We start from the raw sequence: 20,153 nt of genomic DNA, 5'->3' as shown, positions 1-20,153 counted from the left end.
CTCTATTGAAATTCTTCACTTTTAAAGTTAGATTTTGCTTTATAAATAACGAGTTAAACTTGCTTATAAATTTGCTTGGTGTTGTTGTTCGAAGTTATATTCATAGACTTTTTTTCTGTCAATATCGTTTTTGAATAAAGAGCATGCGCTCTAGAATTTCAACATTTATGGTACAGATTCACGTCTCCAATTCTTGTGAAAATCAATAAATTTCAACGATAGGATCGCAATGTGTGGCAGTCAGTTGTTCAAATGCTAAAGAAGAAAGAACAGCTACCCGTGGTCGCGTTTACATTATCCAAGAAGAAGTGTGATAGCAATGCAGATATGGTGAAGAACTCAGATTTGATCACTATGACTGAACAAAGTCACATCATTACATTCTTTAATAAATCTGTATCCAAATTGAAAGGATCTGATCGAGAACTACCTCAGGTTTGTTATAAAATATTAACCTTCATCCTTTTTATAAAGGGGTAAAAAATTGTAGTTGAATTTAAATTGAGGATTTTAATTTAGAGTCTCAGCGATCTTTAAACATATAATTCCTCTGATCTTTAAAAAGCGTGATTGACAAATTGGTAGGCTTCTCCAATCCTTCCCAAACATCTAACAACTTCTCTAACGATAAACTTTGATCTGTAAATTGTGCTACTCCTAGCTTCTAGATCAAGGTAAATGAACGACCTCTACTGCCAGTAACATTCGTCTTTTTGCAGATGATATTCTAGTTTAAAAAAAAGAACTTCACAACAATCAAATGTGATGTTCTGCCGAGAAAGCAGTTTCTGAGCTTTTTGACTAGGAAGTGCTACCTACGTCCGTTCATTCTGTTCATGTCTTCTAAATACTTTCTTTATTTCAGGTGAAATGGATGGAAGAATTATTGAGGCATGGTATCGGTGTCCACCACAGTGGTATCTTACCAATCCTTAAAGAAGTTGTGGAAATGCTGTTCCAAAAGGGATTGATCAAGGTTAGTGATGACTTTCGTTTAATTTTAAATTCATTATTACAACCATTTCATCAGCGGTTAACCCTTTTTACAGGGGATGAGTCTTTTGGAAAGTGGAGGTTTTATAGCAGGAATCATGTTTGACCATTGGTAGAACAGAACAATTTTTAGTCTTACTCACAGACCTTATTAGAGTTGATATTTGACGTGTACAGCTCATTAATCTACCGGATGTTTCAAAAAAAAGTGTACAAGTTCGAAGTGAGGTTGTGAGAAAACTAAAATTGTTATAAATCTAAACTTTTTACCATCAGAGAGGCTCTATCTTACAATTCCTGCATTACTAAAAATAGACAAAAAGAACGACAAATTTCATAAAAAACGACAAAAAAGTGTTGAAAAGTTATGAAGGAAATTCGAACAAATTCTCTTTCGAAAAAGCGTCATTTTTGAGAAAAAAGTATGGAATAATCTTCTTTAGACAGTCTTTCGAATGTTTTAACAGGGTCCACGGCTATCCGGCTCTGTAGTATCAGAGACTCGACCTGGGACCCCCCTGGTTTGAGGTGCTTGCGGCTTGTGCCTTAACAACTCGGCAATCGCTCCTCTATACTACATATAAGAAACCTTTTTGTTAGAGGGTAAGCCATGGAAAAAGACAAGGGGCGGCCATTTATACAGTAGGTATTTTACAGATCATCCGAACACAAGAGTAGCTACTATCGGCATTTTTCCCAAACCTCCTTGGTGATAAAATACTAATATCATTTAAATATTGAGGAATTGAACAGCACATGACAAATTTAGTAGTAATTCTTATGAAAATTATACATCCCGAGCGTCCCAGGAGACTAGAGAAATCGATCAAATAGATAATTTGTTTCATATTTTGCTAGGTGCCATACTGTGAATGTTTTCTAAATTTCACAGCAGCCAATTTCTTAATAAGAAAGGTAAACACGAAATTGTAGAAATTATCAATGATTTCCTTGGAATTATTTTCTCTATGAGAAGTAATATCCTTGCTATCTAATCAATTCTGTGTTAGTGAAAAAAGGGGTATTGCGTCATCTTTCAAGATAAACATTTTTCTAAAATATTTGGTCTCGTTTGCAAACAGAATTTTTAACATTTTGATGATTTTTCTTTGAAGGATTTTTTTATTAATTCCGTTTGATAATCTTCCCTAAAAAGTAAATTTCACAAATATTCTAGAAGATCTTTGAAATAATTTTGATTAGAATTCTTATGTTAAGTAGATATTTTTGACCAATCCTCTTTGCAAATTTATTAGATTTCTGAATATGGACCTTCACCTTTCTTTCCTAATCTACAAAAGACAAATCTTGAAAGCGAAAAAATAACTTTCATGCAAACAAAGTACTAACATTTTTAACCTAGAAGTTTTCATTTTGAATAATATTCCAAAAAGATCTTATATATGTTTTCATGGCCACAATAGTCTTTATGTATCTGAATTTTATATCTCTAGAGTTTGCCATAAACTCCAAGGTCATCCTACTTTGAATCATCAATGCTCCTCCTTCATGCCACGGATTTTTCTGACTATTAAGTTTTTGTTTGAAAAAACCAAGCACACACCAGTGCTGATTTGGTTGAACGACTTTCGTTTTAAATGATCCCGAGAGAATGCGATAAATATGATATTAACCAGTACTGAAGGCTTTATCTTTGTATCTTGGAAAACTAGCTTCCATCCATTCTAGTCACCAGATTTATCATCATCCATTATCATACATTTTTTGTACATGTTGAACTTGAACTTTCCAACATACTTTGGATGGGTAAAAAGTCCTCTTTATAATGTCTGTCATTTCGATCCGCATACAATCTCTGTAACGCTATACTCTGTTTCCTACGATTCACCAGCGTATTTCTATCGTTGTTGTTCAAATCCAAACAAAATTTCCGACAGACTAACGTTCGAAAGACTGAAAGAGTCCCACCTCTATGAAATACTGTTTTTTCGTCACCTCCAAGCAGGGCTATGGTTTCCGCTTCATGTCGCGCGATCTTTTTATGCTGAATAACGTAGTCCAAGATTCGGTTATAAACACAGGTAACCGTCAACAGAAAACATAAAATTACAATAAATACGAATAAATAAGCGATCAACCATGCGTTTTCACAGTCTGATTTTGAATTGGACATTTTATGTTTACGATTTCGTTGAAAGTATCCCCATCTACATAATTTTGTTGCCAGTGTTGGATATTTTCTTTTCGTTTACTTGGTTATGTGTTTTCTTTACAAGACAATATCAACTTTTCCTTTTTCTTTTTCTCTGCCCTTTCTCCTTGTTATCGATATTCGCTGATCACTTGCAATAAAAACGTTCTTCCGTATAACTTTTGACTTCGTTCACCACAAAAACCGCAAAACTGTAAAACCGATCAGTCAGCCAGTCCTTCTTTTATTTCAAAATCTATTCTATTTCTAACCTCAACAAAATTGAAAAGTCACTCTTTTTGACTCTTGGATGAAAGATGAAATCAATATTTAAAATTTTTCTTTTTTAAGAACATCAATTTTGAATCACTGATCTTGTACCACTGCGTTCACACTTGAATATAATGTTCCAATGTTTTGATTTTTCATGAGTTTTTCCTTTTTCCCCTTTTGTTTCAAATTTTACGTTTTTCGTTACATTTTCAATCTTTCGTACTCAATTAATAATTGATCTTCATTTTTTATTGGTCTTTCAGTATTCTTCTTTTTCCAATGATTGTCCCCTCAGTATGACATGCTCACTTTTTCTTTATCCTGTTCACAGTTCTTTGATTTTGAAGAGCAACTATAATATTTTTCTCAAAACGACAAATTTTCAAATTATTCACCTAAAAGTAAGAAATAGTTTCTCCTTTCTGAGATAAAGATTTTTTTGTTCAACTGTTAAAATTACAATGTATCTTTTTTTCTCTTTGTTTTTTTTTTATCACCGAAAATCCCTAAATTAAATTTCATCATCCCTCCTTTTTTGAGAAGTTCTAGCAGTGGAAATCCCACGAAATTTCATGCCCAATTTCTTAATTATTTAATTCTAAAAACACTGACCTACGTTACTCATAACGATGAAAATGTATAATGTTTACTTGGAAGGATTTTCTTGTGGCTAAAGGCAGAAAATATCTGCTTAGCTCGACTTTGATATGGAAAAGGGAAGTCTCCTTCGATTCCCTTCCTCACGTGACTGAACAGTCAAAAATTTACAATTCCTTCAGAAATAGATCCTACATCAGCCTTTATCATTTCATTTTTTGAATAAGTTTCTATAAGTATTCCATTCACAAGAATGTTACAAACAAAGATAAAAAACATGTCTCAAAATTATTCCTAATCCTTCCGCAAAACTGATAGATCATACCGCCGAGAGGGCGAAGTACCTGCTATAAGCACGCTAAAATTGAGGCTTTTTACAAACAGAAAAGTGCAAAAAACTTTTATGACTTTTGTATTTTAGAAGAGGTTACTTATGAGGCGGGTTTCCTTTTGTACTATTGTATAGTAGAGGGCATTTTGTAAAATCGCTCGACTATTTTGTTAGAATCACTTGTTATACATTTTTGGAAGGCTAAGGGATAGGGGAATCGAAATTACTATGTTTCCAATTTTGTTTCGGACACTTTGGTGTGATTTTCGGACAAATATGACGGTCTCTTTAATCTTTAATCTTTAATCTACTAGTAGGGGGAATTTTGTTCGATTTTTTGGAATCGCTTGACTGTTTTGTTAGAAGCACTTGTTATACATTTTTGGAAAGCTAAGGGGTAGGGAAATCGAAATTACTATGTTTCCAATTTTTTTTCGGATACTTTGGTGTGATTTTCGGACAAATATGACGGTATCAGGCAAAAATCATAGGGTTAAAAATTAATGAAAATTTTAGCTCGAGAAAACGGAGACCTGTTGTTTATTTTTGGAAAGCTCTCAAAAAATTAGGATTAGAGATATATTGCAAGTATAGGTGATTTCAGTACCTAACTCGAGATATTGAGCTTTAAAAAGCGCGAGTTAGGTACAGAAATCACCTATACTTGCAATATATCTCTAATCTTAATTTTTTGAGAGCTTTCCAAAAATATACAACAGGTCTCCGTTTTCTCGAGCCAAAATTTTCATTAATTTTTAACCCTATGATTTTTGCCTGAGACCGTCATATTTGTCCGAAAATCACACCAAAGTGTCCGAAAAAAATTGGAAACATAGTAATTTCGATTTCCCTACCCCTTAGCTTTCCAAAAATGTATAACAAGTGCTTCTAACAAAACAGTCAAGCGATTCCAAAAAATCGAACAAAATTCCCCCTACTAGTAGATTAAAGATTCTTATTCAAATTGAAAACAAGTAAAATTAGACCATGTTCGCACGTGACGGCTGCGTTTCGCTCCAAAACGGAAAGAACCCATTCTATTGGTTAGAAGTGACGTAAAACTTGAATGTAACCAATAGAATGGCTTCATTTCGTTTTGGAGCGAAATGGAACCGCCACGTGCGAACATGATCTTAGAAAACGAAAAATTAAAGAAAGAATTGGACTCCAAGCTACCAATACATTCGACTTGTTTGTTTTCTTCAAGACCCTATTTACATATAAAATGAAAAAAAAAGTGGTTGGTACCATTGAGTTTCAAGCCCGAAGGGCTAGAGGTCAATCTCCTTGGTAGGATTTGAAGCCAACAAATCCTACCAAAGTTGCGCGGCCTTGAGCGACCCGCCTGGTATTTACACAAATGACAGATTGAAACTAAAATTTACCGCTTCATTTTGAAAAATATATCACTCGAAAACAAAGGAATTGCTAGATTCAATCCGTCATCAAAGATACGGCGCATATTTTAAGGCTTCAATTTTTCTTGCCTGAGAAAGGTTAGAGATTGACCTCTAGCCCTTCGGGCTTGAAACTCAATGGTTGGTACGCCACTGAATGCTACTAAGATTAGGTTTTCACATCAAATTAAGCATCTGCGGGGCGTACACTTGTGTTTATAAGTGTAGTGTATTGGTGTTCAGCATCCCTCCATCCCTCTATATCAGGGTCATTATTTGTCTGTCTCAACAGAATATTCTGTTCGACTGGTTCCTCGCTGATGTCATCATTTCGTTCGTCCATTTCATCGCGACACTCACATATCACGTAACGTTTGTAGATAAACCGGTAGAAGAGAATAGAAGCAATTACTACGACCACGATTAAAGAAACTATCAGTATGATTTTATATGTGGTATCATTGTTCGATACCTTTGCACATTGGGTTTTCGCATTGATGCATTTTTCATAAAGTTTCTCGTACTGTTTGCCAGAATTTCGTTCTCTTTGTATTTGTAAACAGATTTTATAGGTCGTGCAAGGTTTCCGTCTTTCAATAAGAAAACTACTTGGTAGTTCATGGTCAGCTTTGAGGAAGGTTTGTCGAACGGTGCCATCCATTGAGATCACTATACTATCTGTAAAAGTTTTTTCGTCCCATTTTGGTAGTTCCCATTGAATCTGTATCTCCGTCTCCGGATCATTGGGTTGCCCGGTGGATAAATTTCGAATAAGATGCGGAATACAATCTGAAAGTTTTTTTTTGGTCAAAATAGATGACCCTCCAAATGGTGTGTAACTTCCGTTGCTATGTTGTCTTATGAGTTGAAGGTTTCTTGTCATGTAATTAGATTCGTTGAAAGGCCTTATACAAGATACGTCTCTACCTTGCCGGTTACAATCTTCCAAAAGAACAGTTCGTGCATCACTGCCTGTAACTTCAATGAAAAATCCATCTTGTTGATAAGCGTTCTCGTCTACACAATCATCACAATTAACATTCATTTGCGTTGAGTTGATTTTTTCGCAATTCCAAAAAAGACTGGAGCAACATGGTATGAATATCAGCAGAGCCAAAATTTGATTGTTCGTCATTTTGAAGTGAAGCATTCAAACCTTCAAAGTTCTGCTATAATATGTGAATTTCCATTGTACAAAATATACTTTATAAGGACCAAGATAGTTTACCTAGAAATGCCACTGGTTAGAAAACTCAATTTCAAATAAGCCACTCTCTCTAGACAAAAACGGATATAAAATGTTGATCACTCTCTTGTAAGGTTGATGATATAACATGATCTCTATAATTCAACACATCGTAATACGAAAATATCAATTAATCTTTTAGTATGTCATCTCGTCATCACTAAGTGAGAGAGAGAGAGATGTATATTATACTCTTTGCCATTACTAAATGAGTTTCTAAGAAAACTATGATATATAAGTTGTTTAATTAACTTCCGTCCTCCTTTTATATGAATACAGGATATGGTAATTAATATTAATATTGTCAAAAATGCTTAGCATATAATGGTTTGAGTTCAAACTTGGCCAATTCGAAGCATTTTAATCGAGCCAAAATCTGATTTCATAAAATGTTTGTTGAACTTGTGCTTATAGACAAGGTAGTATTTTCATACGATTCTTAAAGATCAAGCTATCATAATTTGTGTTTTTGTCACACAGTAAATCATTCCCCACTCCTTATTTCCCCGAATATCAAAAACGAAAGTGAAAGTCTCACCAAAACTTTTCTTTCCTTTCTTTAGTTTTTGGTTCTTTCTTTTCTTTTGTTATGAACAGCACCTTGGTTCAATTTTGATACAATCTCATACAACTCCCTGATTTGGAAAACGCAGAAGTTATTTTAAAAGCGAATTTCAATTTCGATATTATTTTGATTTCATTAAATTTCTTGTTTATCCCATTAATTTTTTGTGAGTAATTTTTCTCTGAAACTTTGATTTATTAACTTCCTTATCCAGATGTGCTATCACTAAAAGGATTTCCTAGTAAAGCTAATCATTCCTTTGAATTAGAAATCTTTTCCCAAAATAATACTTATATTTATTCGCTAATAAATATAGTTGAAGTAGTTTTACTAAATCTTTCGACAAGCTGTCGTTCGCAGTTCGCTTTCTCATACGATTTTTTTTTCTTTATTGAGACAAATACACATGTACACTACGAACATATATTACAAAACACTACTTAAAAATAAATTTAGCCCCCCCCCCCACTAGGAACTAACTAAAATAAAGCACCGCTAAACCTTTAAAGTTTCGTTAAAAAATTCAACAACAGAACAAAGAATAGATTTATTTAGAATTGAGGTCAAACTTTCCTCCCCATATAATAAAAGCCGACAGAAAAAAGGAGGGTTAAGTGGATGAAAAACAATGCCTAGGGTCTGAAGTTTGTCGAACAAAGATTGTCTTGCAGAAATAAGTGCTGAGTGTTTTCTACAGAAAACACTTGGTTGCAGATGATCTTATTTAATGAGTATTCACTGCTAAAACCAGACTCGCCCTCCCTTGGTGACCCTATTGGGGTCGATCTCAAAGATGTTATGCGACAGAATCTTGTTGTTTGATCATTGTGGGTCGCCCCGGACTGCTTTCGTAATCTTAATGCTTTTTTCGATGCCTAACGATCTTTGAGAGACTTGTTTTCTTTTTTGACATTACATTACGCCCTGAAAAGAATTTGATTTAGTCTGACTATGCTATTGTTATTTTTTTCTAGATTCTTTTTGCAACGGAGACATTCGCCATGGGCGTCAACATGCCCGCCCGAACAGTCGTCTTTGACTCAACTCGAAAATTCGATGGTGAAAAAATGCGTGAGCTTCTTTCTTCTGAATACATTCAAATGGCGGGCCGCGCGGGCAGACGTGGTTTGGATACGACTGGAATGGTGATTATGCTGTGTAAAGGTGATGTCCCGGAAACTTCGGTTCTACATGCTATGATGTTGGTAAGTTATGAGTGTTCAATCTCTCTTAGCGTTGAATCCTGCGAAAGGATTTGGGTTTCTTGTCTGAAAAATAAATTCATTTTGACGTTGGAAATTAAGTTATAGAAATCGCATAGTGATCGGCTTTGATCAATTTTACTGTAAAATTTTACCCAAAACTTTATTATCGCATAAATTTTCTTCTTTCAAAGGGCATGCCAACCAAGCTAGAATCGCGTTTCCGATTAACATACTACATGATATTGAATTTGCTTCGAGTCAAACAATTGACCGTACAAGACATGATGAAACGAAGTTTCGCTGAATATTACCAACAAAAGGATGCACCAGAAAATGAGAAGAAACTCGAAGAACTTGAAAAGAAAGTTGCTTTATTACAGGACCCCGATTGTCAACTCTGTGCAATTGATCTGAAAAATTATTACCTGACTTGGGCTGAACTGTTACAAAGAAAGAAAGAGCTAAAGGTATGTCTGACCATAGTCCGTATAAAAACCTTCTTTTACTTCTTGCTCTTTCTCTTTCTTTGCCAAAACCTTGTCTTGATTTCTCCACTTTTTATCAGTTTCAGGCAGTTTTTTAGTGCGATTTTTTAGTTTTTTTCGTAACTTCAGTTAAGTTAAAATCTGTCCTCCTGAAAACATCCAGGTAAACTAGAAACGCAAGAATGAATTTTTTGCGAGCACAAACTTTTGCGAACGGGGGGGGGGGGGGATTTTTTCAAAAATGTGTGCTAGGTATGTGCGGACGGTAAGGGTCGGTTTTCGGAGGTCCCGTCCGCACATGCCCCTCATCCGCCAACCCTAGTACCCCCCTCCGGGGGGTTTGCGAATGACCCTTTCAAGAATTTTCAAAGACATTTACTTTCGTGAGAAATGGTAAAATTTGCGAAAATCGTGAAAGTTTGTACATCTATGTTTGTATTCTATTTGTTTTTTCATCTTCAGGTCAAAATTTTTGGATCAAGTGTGGCACAGAAATGTTTAACATCAGGTCGTGTTGTACTGGTCACTAATGAAAACTATCACAATGCATTAGGGGTAATTTTAAAAGCTGGAACATTAGACTCAACATTTTCTACTTCGTCAAGCTCTAAAGACCCTTTGGAGAAAAAGTATATAGTTTTACTTATCTGCGATAAAGTTTACGAACTGAGATGCATGAATCAAGAAGAACTGGGTGCGAGTAATGGTTCAACAACACAGGACAATTTAGATAATAAAGAATACACCAAACGCTTTTTGAGCACGGATATTTACGTTCCTGAGGACGAGAGTGGTCAAATTGTCGAAGAAATAACAGCAGTTTGTATAGAAGAAATTCTTGATCGAAGTGTGACCATAGATGCAACGAAGATTATTGATAACCATAAGAGAAGGTTGATCCCTAGGTTCAGGTAAAGGAAATCTATTTTCCCTTTTGGATCGCTAATACTTTCCAGTTGTTTTTTAATTTTTGCTCTTGCATCCTTTGCAGTAGAAAATATTAAAATCTTTGTATCTCAGTATTTTATATATTTTCCCCTTTCGCTTAAGCTTTCTTTCTCTCTCTTCAAGGGGGTCAATTTCCGTTCCAAGGGGGGTATGATTTGATATGTGGCGGAATTCCACAGATATATAAAAAAATATGTCTAGAATAAACTGGAATTCGATTGGGGTAATTTTTTAAATCTCATAAAGATACAGAATTCTAGAAGGGTTTATACCTAAAATTGCCTGGAATTCCAGGGGTTACAGCATTTCAAGCCATAAGGGGTTGGAAAAGCCCAATCACAGACATAGTTCAAAATTAAAACCATCTATAGCAGCTTTCACACTCTCTATCGTGTGACTGCTATTTTCAATCGACAAATAACAATGGGCTTTTCCAGAAAAAATTTTTTACCCCCGCTGTTGAGGATATTGATTTTTCGAAGTATCGAACCCCCTGGATAGGATATCTAAATATATTAGTAAAGACCCTCTGGATATCCACCCTTAAAAATATGCTCACCCCCTGAATATCGTATTTTTTACTTGAAAAGACACTTTACCCCTGGACATCCGCTCCCTTGTAGATACTTAACCCCTGGATATCCACTTTTGAACAAAAATCGTTAACCCCCTGGATATCCCATATCCTCAACAGGGGGGCACGGACTTTTTCTGGAAAAGCCCAATGTGTCTGGGAAATAGCGGAACAATTTACTGTACGCGAAGGAAAATCCTTATACAATAATTTCATCTAATTTTTATGACCTAATCATTCCTTTTTTTTGAACCCTATTTTAAACCTTTGTTTGAACAAAAAGTTTCATCATATTTTAATCCGGTACACTGTAGAAGGATAAAATATTTTCTCAAATTAGTCCCTAACAAATTTCTGATCAATTAATTCTCACAGGGATAATCCACCATCCCAGTCTACCATTATGGCAACACAAGAACTCTTAAATATGGCTTTTGATTGGAGGACGACAGACCAATCACCGATCATTGATCCAATCAGAGACATGAAAATAACGGACATTGATTTTGTGGACCAATCGAAACGCGTGAATGTGCTTCAAAACAAATTGAATGATTTCCAATGTCTCCAGTGTAAGAAGATCAACGAGCATGTAAGACTTAACCCGAAAAATGAAAATGTGTTGCCTTGGCAAATTTGTTTAAAGAATCGATTTACTTAGACATCACTTGCAAGTCAAAACTACAGGCTCTTTAAGCCCGTAAGACGTGAACCTTAAAATCGCAATTAGGAGAAATTTACTCCAATATACCGAGTCTGCTAAATCGCATGCCACGCGTGCCAGCGTGCTATGCGTGCCAGCGGGCCTACGTGCCATGCGTGCCTGCGTGCCTTGGCGTGCCAACGTGCCATGGCGTGCCAGCGTGCCAACGTGCCATCCAAATTTGGCGTGCCAATAAAACTTCGGCGTGCCATCCAAATTTTGGCGTGCCATCCGAATTTTGGCGTGCCATCCGAATTTTGGCGTGCCATCTGAATTTCGGCGTGCCATCCGAATTTTGGCGTGCCATCCGAATTTTGGCGTGCCATCCAAATTTCGGCGTGCTCGTCCGAAGTTTTACCGAAATTTCGGTAAAGCTTGGGGGAGACGATGACACAACTTGGACCCTCCCATTATGGACCCCATTGTGGACCCCAATATGGACTCCCTCAAAATTAGTGGGAAAGCAATTTCAAGGTTATTTTATGTAATGACACTTAAATTATGTAAATAATGGCATTATCACAAAATATGAGGTGTATACACCAATTTACAACAAGATGTTTTCTCATGCTCAATAGGATGCTGGCGGTGCAAAGGGATATAGATTGTCATGCAATGAAAACATTAAATGCTCCAAGAGAGCTGTTTTAGAGCGTTGTTACTAAAAGTGGTAACACATGGTAACAGGGGGTAACACTAGGGTAACAGGGGGTAACACATGGGTAACACATGGGTAACAGGGGTAACACTAGGGTAACAGGGGTAACACATGGTAACAGTTTGAAAATGGTGGCTCTGAGGGGTCGGAAATTTGAAAATTGACTTAACCAATGTTGTTGGTGAATACAATGATAGAATGAATGATGCTGGTCAATGCAATGATGGAATCGATGTTGCTGGTGACTGAAATGATGGAATCGATGTTACTGGTGAATGCAATGATGGTGTTACTGGTGAATGCAATGATGGAATCAATGGTGCTGGTGAATTCAATGTTGGAATCAATGGTGCAGGTGACCGAAATGATGGAATCGATGTTGCTGGTGAATGCAATGATGGTGTTACTGGTGAATGCAATGATGCAATCAATGGTGCTGGTGAATTTAATGCTGGAATCAATGGTGCTGGTGAATTCAATGGTGGAATCAATGGTGCAGGTGACTGAAATGATGGAATCGATGTTGCTGGTGAATACAATGATGGTGTTACTGGCGAATGTAATGATGGAATCAATGGTGCTGGTGAATGCAATGGTGGAATCAATGGTGCAGAGGGCTTAAATGATGGAATCAATGGTGCAGGTGACTGAAATGATGGAATCGATGTTGCTGGTGAATGCAATGATGGTGTTACTGGTGAATGCAATGATGGAATCAATGGTGCTGGTGAATGCAATGGTGGAATCAATGGTGCAGAGGGCTTAAATGATGGAATCAATGGTGCAGGTGACTGAAATGATGGAATCGATGTTGCTGGTGAATGCAATGATGGTGTTACTGGTGAATGCAATGATGGAATCAATGGTGCTGGTGAAAGTAATGCTGGAATCAATGGTGCTGGTGAATTCAATGTTGGAATCAATGGTGCAGGTGACTGAAATGATGGAATCGATGTTGCTGGTGAATGCAATGATGGTGTTACTGGTGAATGCAATGATGGAATCAATGGTGCTGGTGAATTCAATGTTGGAATCAATGGTGCAGGTGACTGAAATGATGGAATCGATGTTACTGGTGAATGCAATGATGGTGTTACTGGTGAATGCAATGATGGAATCAATGGTGCTGGTGAATGCAATGGTGGAATCAATAGTGCAGGTGACTGAAATGATGGAATCGATGTTACTGGTGAATGCAATGATGGTTACTGGTGAATGCAATGATGGTGTTACTGGTGAATGCAATGATGGAATCAATGGTGCTGGTGAATGTAATGCTGGAATCAATGGTGCTGGTGAATTCAATGTTGGAATCAATGGCGCAGGTGACTGAAATGATGGAATCGATGTTACTGGTGAATGCAATGATGGTGTTACTGGTGAATGCAATGATAATAATAATAATAATGCTATACAAGCTCGCAGGCCACCGTGCGAGCACATGGGCCTCTATGAACCGCCCTTTGTTCGGTTTACAATTTTCTTAAAATAGAGTTTTTTCCTAGGGCTCCCCCTGACTTTGAATTTAAAGTTTGCATCCTTTAGTGACGTGTTCATTTCTTTGGCTTTCATACACCACTCTTTGATTGCCTTCCTTTCACTTTTCGTAAGATCTTCTGTCACACGGAAGGGCAATCTTTCTCCTTTAGTGATTGCTCTTAACACTTTATTTTTGTCTTCTTCGTTTGCAAATCGGACTCTTATTGGTCGATAGCGTTTTTCATCTTCCTTTTCCTTCGAAAATTTTCCGATTCTTTGAGTTTCTTCAATCTTTATATTCCTTAAGCTTAGTTTCTTAGGTAAGACTGTTTCATTTAGATATTCTTCGTCGTAGATTTTGGTTGACTCCTCTGAATCTTCAGTGGATTCGCCACCGCATGAAGAATTAGATTGGACGCCGTGGATTGAATCTGTCGTTCCTCCTGTTTTTCCCTTCGAAGTACGTTTTCTATGTTTTTCTCGATTTGCCTCGATGCGACTGCTGCGTAGCTTTGTGATCTATTTTCTCTTTTCTTCTCAACGATGTCTTCCATCTTCTTTTCGATCGTTGCCATTCTGGTCTCAAAGCTATCCTTTATTTCGCTGATCATTGTATTAACGTCTTTGGACTTCAGTTGAGTGATTTCTACGTCCTGGGCTTTCATTATATTTTCGCAAGCTTTTATCTCCTTTCGGAATCCTGAAACTGTTGATGTTTCACATGAATTGACCCGTTCCAATAGATCAGGGGTGATCACGACACAGTTTTGACAGACAAAAGCTCTCGATTTGTATGTTAGACATAACTGGATTTGATAGACGGGGAGCTTTGAACAAATGTAGTGTACGATTCGATTGCACTTTTTACATTCAAGTGTGCCTTTGGATCTTCCTTCTTCACTTGTAACACATTCAGATGGGCTGCAAAGGTCGTAAATTGATGCTGAATTCGGTTGTTTTCGTAGATTTTCCTGAATTTTCTCCGCCATCTTTACATCTTTTAACAACACATCCGTTCAGTTTTTATTTGACGTCAGAATGATGGAATCAATGGTGCTGGTGAATGCAATGGTGGAATCAATAGTGCAGGTGACTGAAATGATGGAATCGATGTTACTGGTGAATGCAATGATGGTTACTGGTGAATGCAATGATGGAATCAATAGTGCTGGTATCTGTAGGTGGAATAAATTGTGCTGGTGAATGCAATGGTGGAATCAATGGTGCAGAGGGCTTAAATAATGGAATCAATGTTGCCAGTGAATGCAATGATTGAATCGATGTTGCTGGTGAATGCAATGATGCAATCAATAGTGCTGGTGAATACAATGGTAGAATTAATGGTCCTGGTGAATGCAATTTACATTCCCCCTAAATGCAAACGAAGTAATCAAAAATATGTCTCAATAGTTTAAAACTTTCAGAACAAGGAAAATGATAATTCTATAATTTAGGCTATTTTAGTAAGAAATTGTTCTACGGGATATGAAAAATCAATTAATTTTTGAAAAGATCTACCCCTGGACACTTCGATTTTTTTGATAAATTTGGCGATGCAGTGGAATGCAGCTTGATCCGAGTTAGTCAAAAGATAAACTTTTAAGGGTGTACACGATTGTTTAGAATAAGAATGACCAACTTATGTATAAGACAAGGAAATTTAATCTTTGTTTTAAAGGAACACAAGTTATTACTTTTCTCTCTTTTTTGCTAACTATTTACAAAGTAAAAATATTAAGAAATTATAACCGGAGTTAATAAAAATCACCCAAAAAATTCTTTCTTCTTATACCATTAAATTTGGCTTTTAGGATCTTAGGAGATATGGAAAATAAAATGGTCAGTATCGAAAGATGACGAAATTTGAGAGCAGTGAGGTGAAACGCGAAACGAAAGTAACATGCACTACCCTAGCCGCAGCAATAACCATAAGAAAATTCAAACATGAGATAAAGCTTCCTAAAATATAGTGTCGCTTGATAAACCACTCAAATTTAAAAACTTTTAAGTACTGTGTTAAAGGACAGTATTCTATCGTGCAAACATAAAAGAAAACGTTCTAAAAATATAGTATCGTTTGATAAACCACCTAAACATAAAAGCTTTAAAGTACTGTTTTAAAGGACAGTAATTTATCATACAAACATAAGATAAAACGTTCTAAAAATATAGTATCGTTTAAACATAAAAACTTTTACTGTTTTAGAGGCCGTAATCTATCGTACATAGGTAGAGTAGGTAAAACGTTGGTAGTAGTTGTTTTCTATTACAGTAGAATTCATATCATAAGTAAATTGTATAACAATCATGATCTAACACGATGCAAAGTCTTTCAAGAATAAAAGATAAGAGTTCGATAGTTCATTTGCGATTTATAAATCTTGATTCCTGAACTTATCAAGAGTGGTTTCCAACTTGCAGGAATTTTCTGGCGAGTTCTATCAGGAACAACCACCTCTGAAAACAGAAATTTGCCATCATACTCTGTTAGGCATTTGGTTAGGAAATGTACGTAAATGTTTCCTTCGGTAAGGACCAATTGCCCTCTTTCATTTTCAAACTCACCCCGATCTCCAAAGGTCTTGATCACTAAAAGATCTTTTGACAAGAAATCCCTTCGACAGTATTGACAGCGTTTCACTTGCTTCGGGCACAATTTATGGTCAGATCTGAGGACCAACATGTATTCAGTCTCAATCGTGCATGACGGGTCAAGGAAAGACATATCCATTGATGGTTCATTCTCTGTACACTAAAGTAAATGAAAAATAATGTAGTTATAAGATAATGTATTGTCGGTAAATTTAATCTTATTTAGTTTGATTCCAAGGACCACCAGGATTCACCAGCACCATTGATTCCAGCATTACATTCACCAGCACTATTGATTCCATCATTGCATTCACCAGTAACACCATCATTGCATTCACCAGCAACATCGATTCTATCATTTCAGTCACCTGCACCATTGATTCCAACATTGAATTCACCAGCACCATTGATTCCAGCATTACATTCACCAGCACCATTTATTCCATCATTTCAGTCACCTGCACCATTGATTCCAACATTGAATTCACCAGCACCATTGATTCCAGCATTACATTCACCAGCACCATTGATTCCATCATTGCATTCACCAGTAACACCATCATTGCATTCACCAGTAACATCGATTCCATCATTTCAGTCACCTGCACCATTGATTCCAACATTGAATTCACCAGCACCATTGATTCCATCATTGCATTCACCAGTAACACCATCATTGCATTCACCAGCAACATCGATTCCATCATTTCAGTCACCTGCACCATTGATTCCAACATTGAATTCACCAGCACCATTGATTCCAGCATTACATTCACCAGCACCATTGATTCCATCATTGCATTCACCAGTAACACCATCATTGCATTCACCAGCAACATCGATTCCATCATTTCAGTCACCTGCACCATTGATTCCAACATTGAATTCACCAGCACCATTGATTCCGGCATTACATTCACCAGCACCATTGATTCCATCATTGCATTCACCAGTTACACCATCATTGCATTCACCAGTTACACCATCATTGCATTGACCAGCATCATTCATTCTATCATTGTATTCACCAACAACATTGGTTCAGTCAATTTTCAAATTTCCGACCCCTCAGAGCCACCATTTTCAAACTGTTACCATGTGTTACCCCTGTTACCCATGTGTTACCCATGTGTTACCCCCTGTTACCCTAGTGTTACCCCCTGTTACCATGTGTTACCCTGTGTTACCACTTTTAGTAACAACGGTTTTAGAGATATGAAAATAGTACATAGTACTTTTATTATTATTTTATCATTTTCATTTTTAGATGAACAGCATTACATAACTTTAAAAGTTTTAAAGAAGATACACGTGATTCTTCCACGCGAAAGGCAGTAGTCTACCTGTCATTTTCTTGACAAAGCAAAATCTCATTTTCAGCTTTATATATAATATATGTTTAGATACTTAGCGTTATGCTTTTTTCTTGAGCATATGGTAATTTAAGCTGAGGCTGGACATGCTTAATATGCTTAATTTTCTATTGTTCTAAAATAATAAATCCATTGTATTCGAGCCAGAATCCCAGCTTTGTTATGCTTACACGCGTTATGCTTATAAATAAAAAAACGTGTAGTGTACTTTGGATGACGGTCAAGTATTCTTAAGAAATTGCCAAAATTGAGGGTGAATTATTCTTAACATGTTCTTACTTTTTTGGACTTAGCTATTTTACAAACATGAGAAATAATCATATTGAGAGTTTTGGACTTTTGAGTTTCACCCTGATATTCCAAGAAGATATTCTTATATAAAAAAGCGTTTATCTTAAATGCTCCAAACAACGTTAAACTACCTCCAGATGTTATGTCATTTTCAGTCGTTTTGAGCAGTTTGGAGTCTTGTACAGTAGAGTAAACAAGGATGAAGCAACATTGGCTTACTTTCAGGTACCTACCGGGGGTTGGAAAAGATGTCAAAACTTAATATGCGAGGGGGGTGGAATAAAAATATCCTGGATGTAAAATTTTCGAAAAATTAATTATAGCGCCCAGGCTATTAGGTATCCGAGAGTAGATTTAACGACATAATAATGATGTTTTTATGTCACGAATAGGTAAGTGCTTTGTCGTTAAAATCTACTCTCATACGCAGATCTTTCTTCACCCCTGTCTACGCTACTGTTCTAAAGAATTGAAAAAGCTTTTCATTCTGAAACCTTTTGAAAAAGTTTTTTTCTGGATTTTTTTTTTTTTGAAAACCTAAAACTTCAAAATAGCCAAAAAGCTCATGAGTTTACGGTTACCGTTTTTGCCTTTTTAAATCAAGTGGTCAGGAGCTGTAGCCAAAAATAAGGAGCTTAGTTAAATGGTTGTCCAAGGGCTAAAGTAATTTTCAGAAGTCATCATTTTTCTTGACTTTTTCTTTTTCTTACTCCCCTCACTTGCCGTACTTTAACCCGTGTAAGAGACCGTAGTAAGTGTATATTCCGAAATATCGCCTACCAATTAATGTTTTATGGAAAATAAAGACTCCGGAAATTTAAAAAAGTACGCAAAATTTGGTTGTCACGCCAAAACTTGGATGGCACGCCAAAATTTGGATGGCACGCCAAAACTTGGATGGCACGCCAAAACTTGGATGGCACGCCAAAATTTGGATGGCACGCCAAAACTTGGATGGCACGCCAAAACTTGGATGGCTCGCCAAAACTTGGTTGGCACGCCAAAATTTGGATGGCACGCCAAAACTTGGATGGCACGCCAAAACTTGGATGGCACGCCAAAACTTGGTTGGCACGCCAAAACTTGGTTGGCACGCCAAAATTTGGATGGCACGCCGAAATTTGGATGGCACGCCGAAATTTGGATGGCACGCTGGCACGTTGGCACGTCAAGACACGTTGGCACGTCAAGACACGTAGGCACGCTAGCACGTTGGCACGCCAAGACAGTTGGCACGCTGGCACGCATGGCACGCTTAAAAACCGATGGCACGCTGGCACGCGTGGCACGCGATTTAGCAGACTCCAATATACCACATTATAGCGCAATAACGGTCAATGGTCAAGTACAAGTAAAAGATTCGATTATTTTTTCAGTTCAACTTGATGCGGGCGAACATGCAAGTTCGAATTGACGTTTCCAAACTTCAATTGCAATTATCTGATGAAAACCTTCAACTTATCAAAGAATATGAGCAACGAATTATGGTATGTTTTTGACTCGTCATTATTTGACTGTCTACATTTAAATTTGTCCGCTTTTTTTCGGGACACATTGTATTGATCATTCTGTCTACATTTCAAGGGGGTGTTTTCGAGACATTTGATCTGCATTGTAAGAGCGGAAATTTAAAATCCAGAAAATGTCAAGAGAAATATTCTACCAAAAAAGTGAGTTTTTTATTTTAAGAGAGTGATAAATTTGAAAAAAAACACTCTTTATGGTTTTTACGCATTGTTTGTTGTACCAGGGTCCTTTAGCTGTTGTCTGCTATCCACCAAGGGAGCTTAATCCCCGGCTAAATCTCTCAAGGGACATTAAATTTATCATCGGAGAAAAAACATATTTATAGCCTCCCCCTGATTTCCATCTTCAACGACAAATGCAGAATGATATCATTATGAATATATTTAGGAATGTTTTTTAAAGAAAAATGTCCATTCTCTATATTCAGGTTTTGCAAAAGCTTGATTACATTGATAAAGACAAAACATTACGTCATAAAGGGCGAGTAGCGTTCGAGATCAGTAACCATGAGGTCATGATAACTGAACTCCTTATTAACAACATACTCACTGATCTACATCCAGCTGAAATTGTTTCCATACTCTCGCTATTCGTTTTTGAGCAGGTTAGTAACTTAAATTTGAGCCATTTCTTCAATAGTTCGGAGCTTTTAAAAGTCAAAATTCGCTTTATTGAGAATTGTAAAAAAACGGGTATAGAAGAATATTTGTTCGGCATTACGACGTCAAAAACTGTCCAAAGTTTTTCATGAGTCAATCGATACT

The 20,153-nt window shown here is 36.6% G+C and overlaps 1 protein-coding gene across 1 annotated transcript in view; it reads left to right on the top strand.

Moving 5' to 3' along the window:
* LOC136807778 (superkiller complex protein 2-like) overlaps nucleotides 1-20,153 on the top strand; it is a 28,737-nt gene that overhangs the window by 6,040 nt on the left and 2,544 nt on the right. The window contains exons 14-21 of the mRNA XM_067064402.1: nucleotides 223-435; nucleotides 866-976; nucleotides 8,529-8,759; nucleotides 8,951-9,226; nucleotides 9,707-10,155; nucleotides 11,142-11,358; nucleotides 19,239-19,349; nucleotides 19,817-19,993. Coding sequence (XP_066920503.1) covers nucleotides 223-435; nucleotides 866-976; nucleotides 8,529-8,759; nucleotides 8,951-9,226; nucleotides 9,707-10,155; nucleotides 11,142-11,358; nucleotides 19,239-19,349; nucleotides 19,817-19,993 — 1,785 coding nt within the window. The remainder of the gene's footprint in view (nucleotides 1-222; nucleotides 436-865; nucleotides 977-8,528; nucleotides 8,760-8,950; nucleotides 9,227-9,706; nucleotides 10,156-11,141; nucleotides 11,359-19,238; nucleotides 19,350-19,816; nucleotides 19,994-20,153) is intronic.

This window comes from Clytia hemisphaerica, unplaced genomic scaffold (assembly GCF_902728285.1).
Source record: "Clytia hemisphaerica strain Z4C2 unplaced genomic scaffold, Clytia hemisphaerica genome assembly, whole genome shotgun sequence".
NCBI lineage: Eukaryota > Metazoa > Cnidaria > Hydrozoa > Leptothecata > Clytiidae > Clytia > Clytia hemisphaerica.
This window is presented reverse-complemented; position numbering and strand designations above follow the sequence as displayed.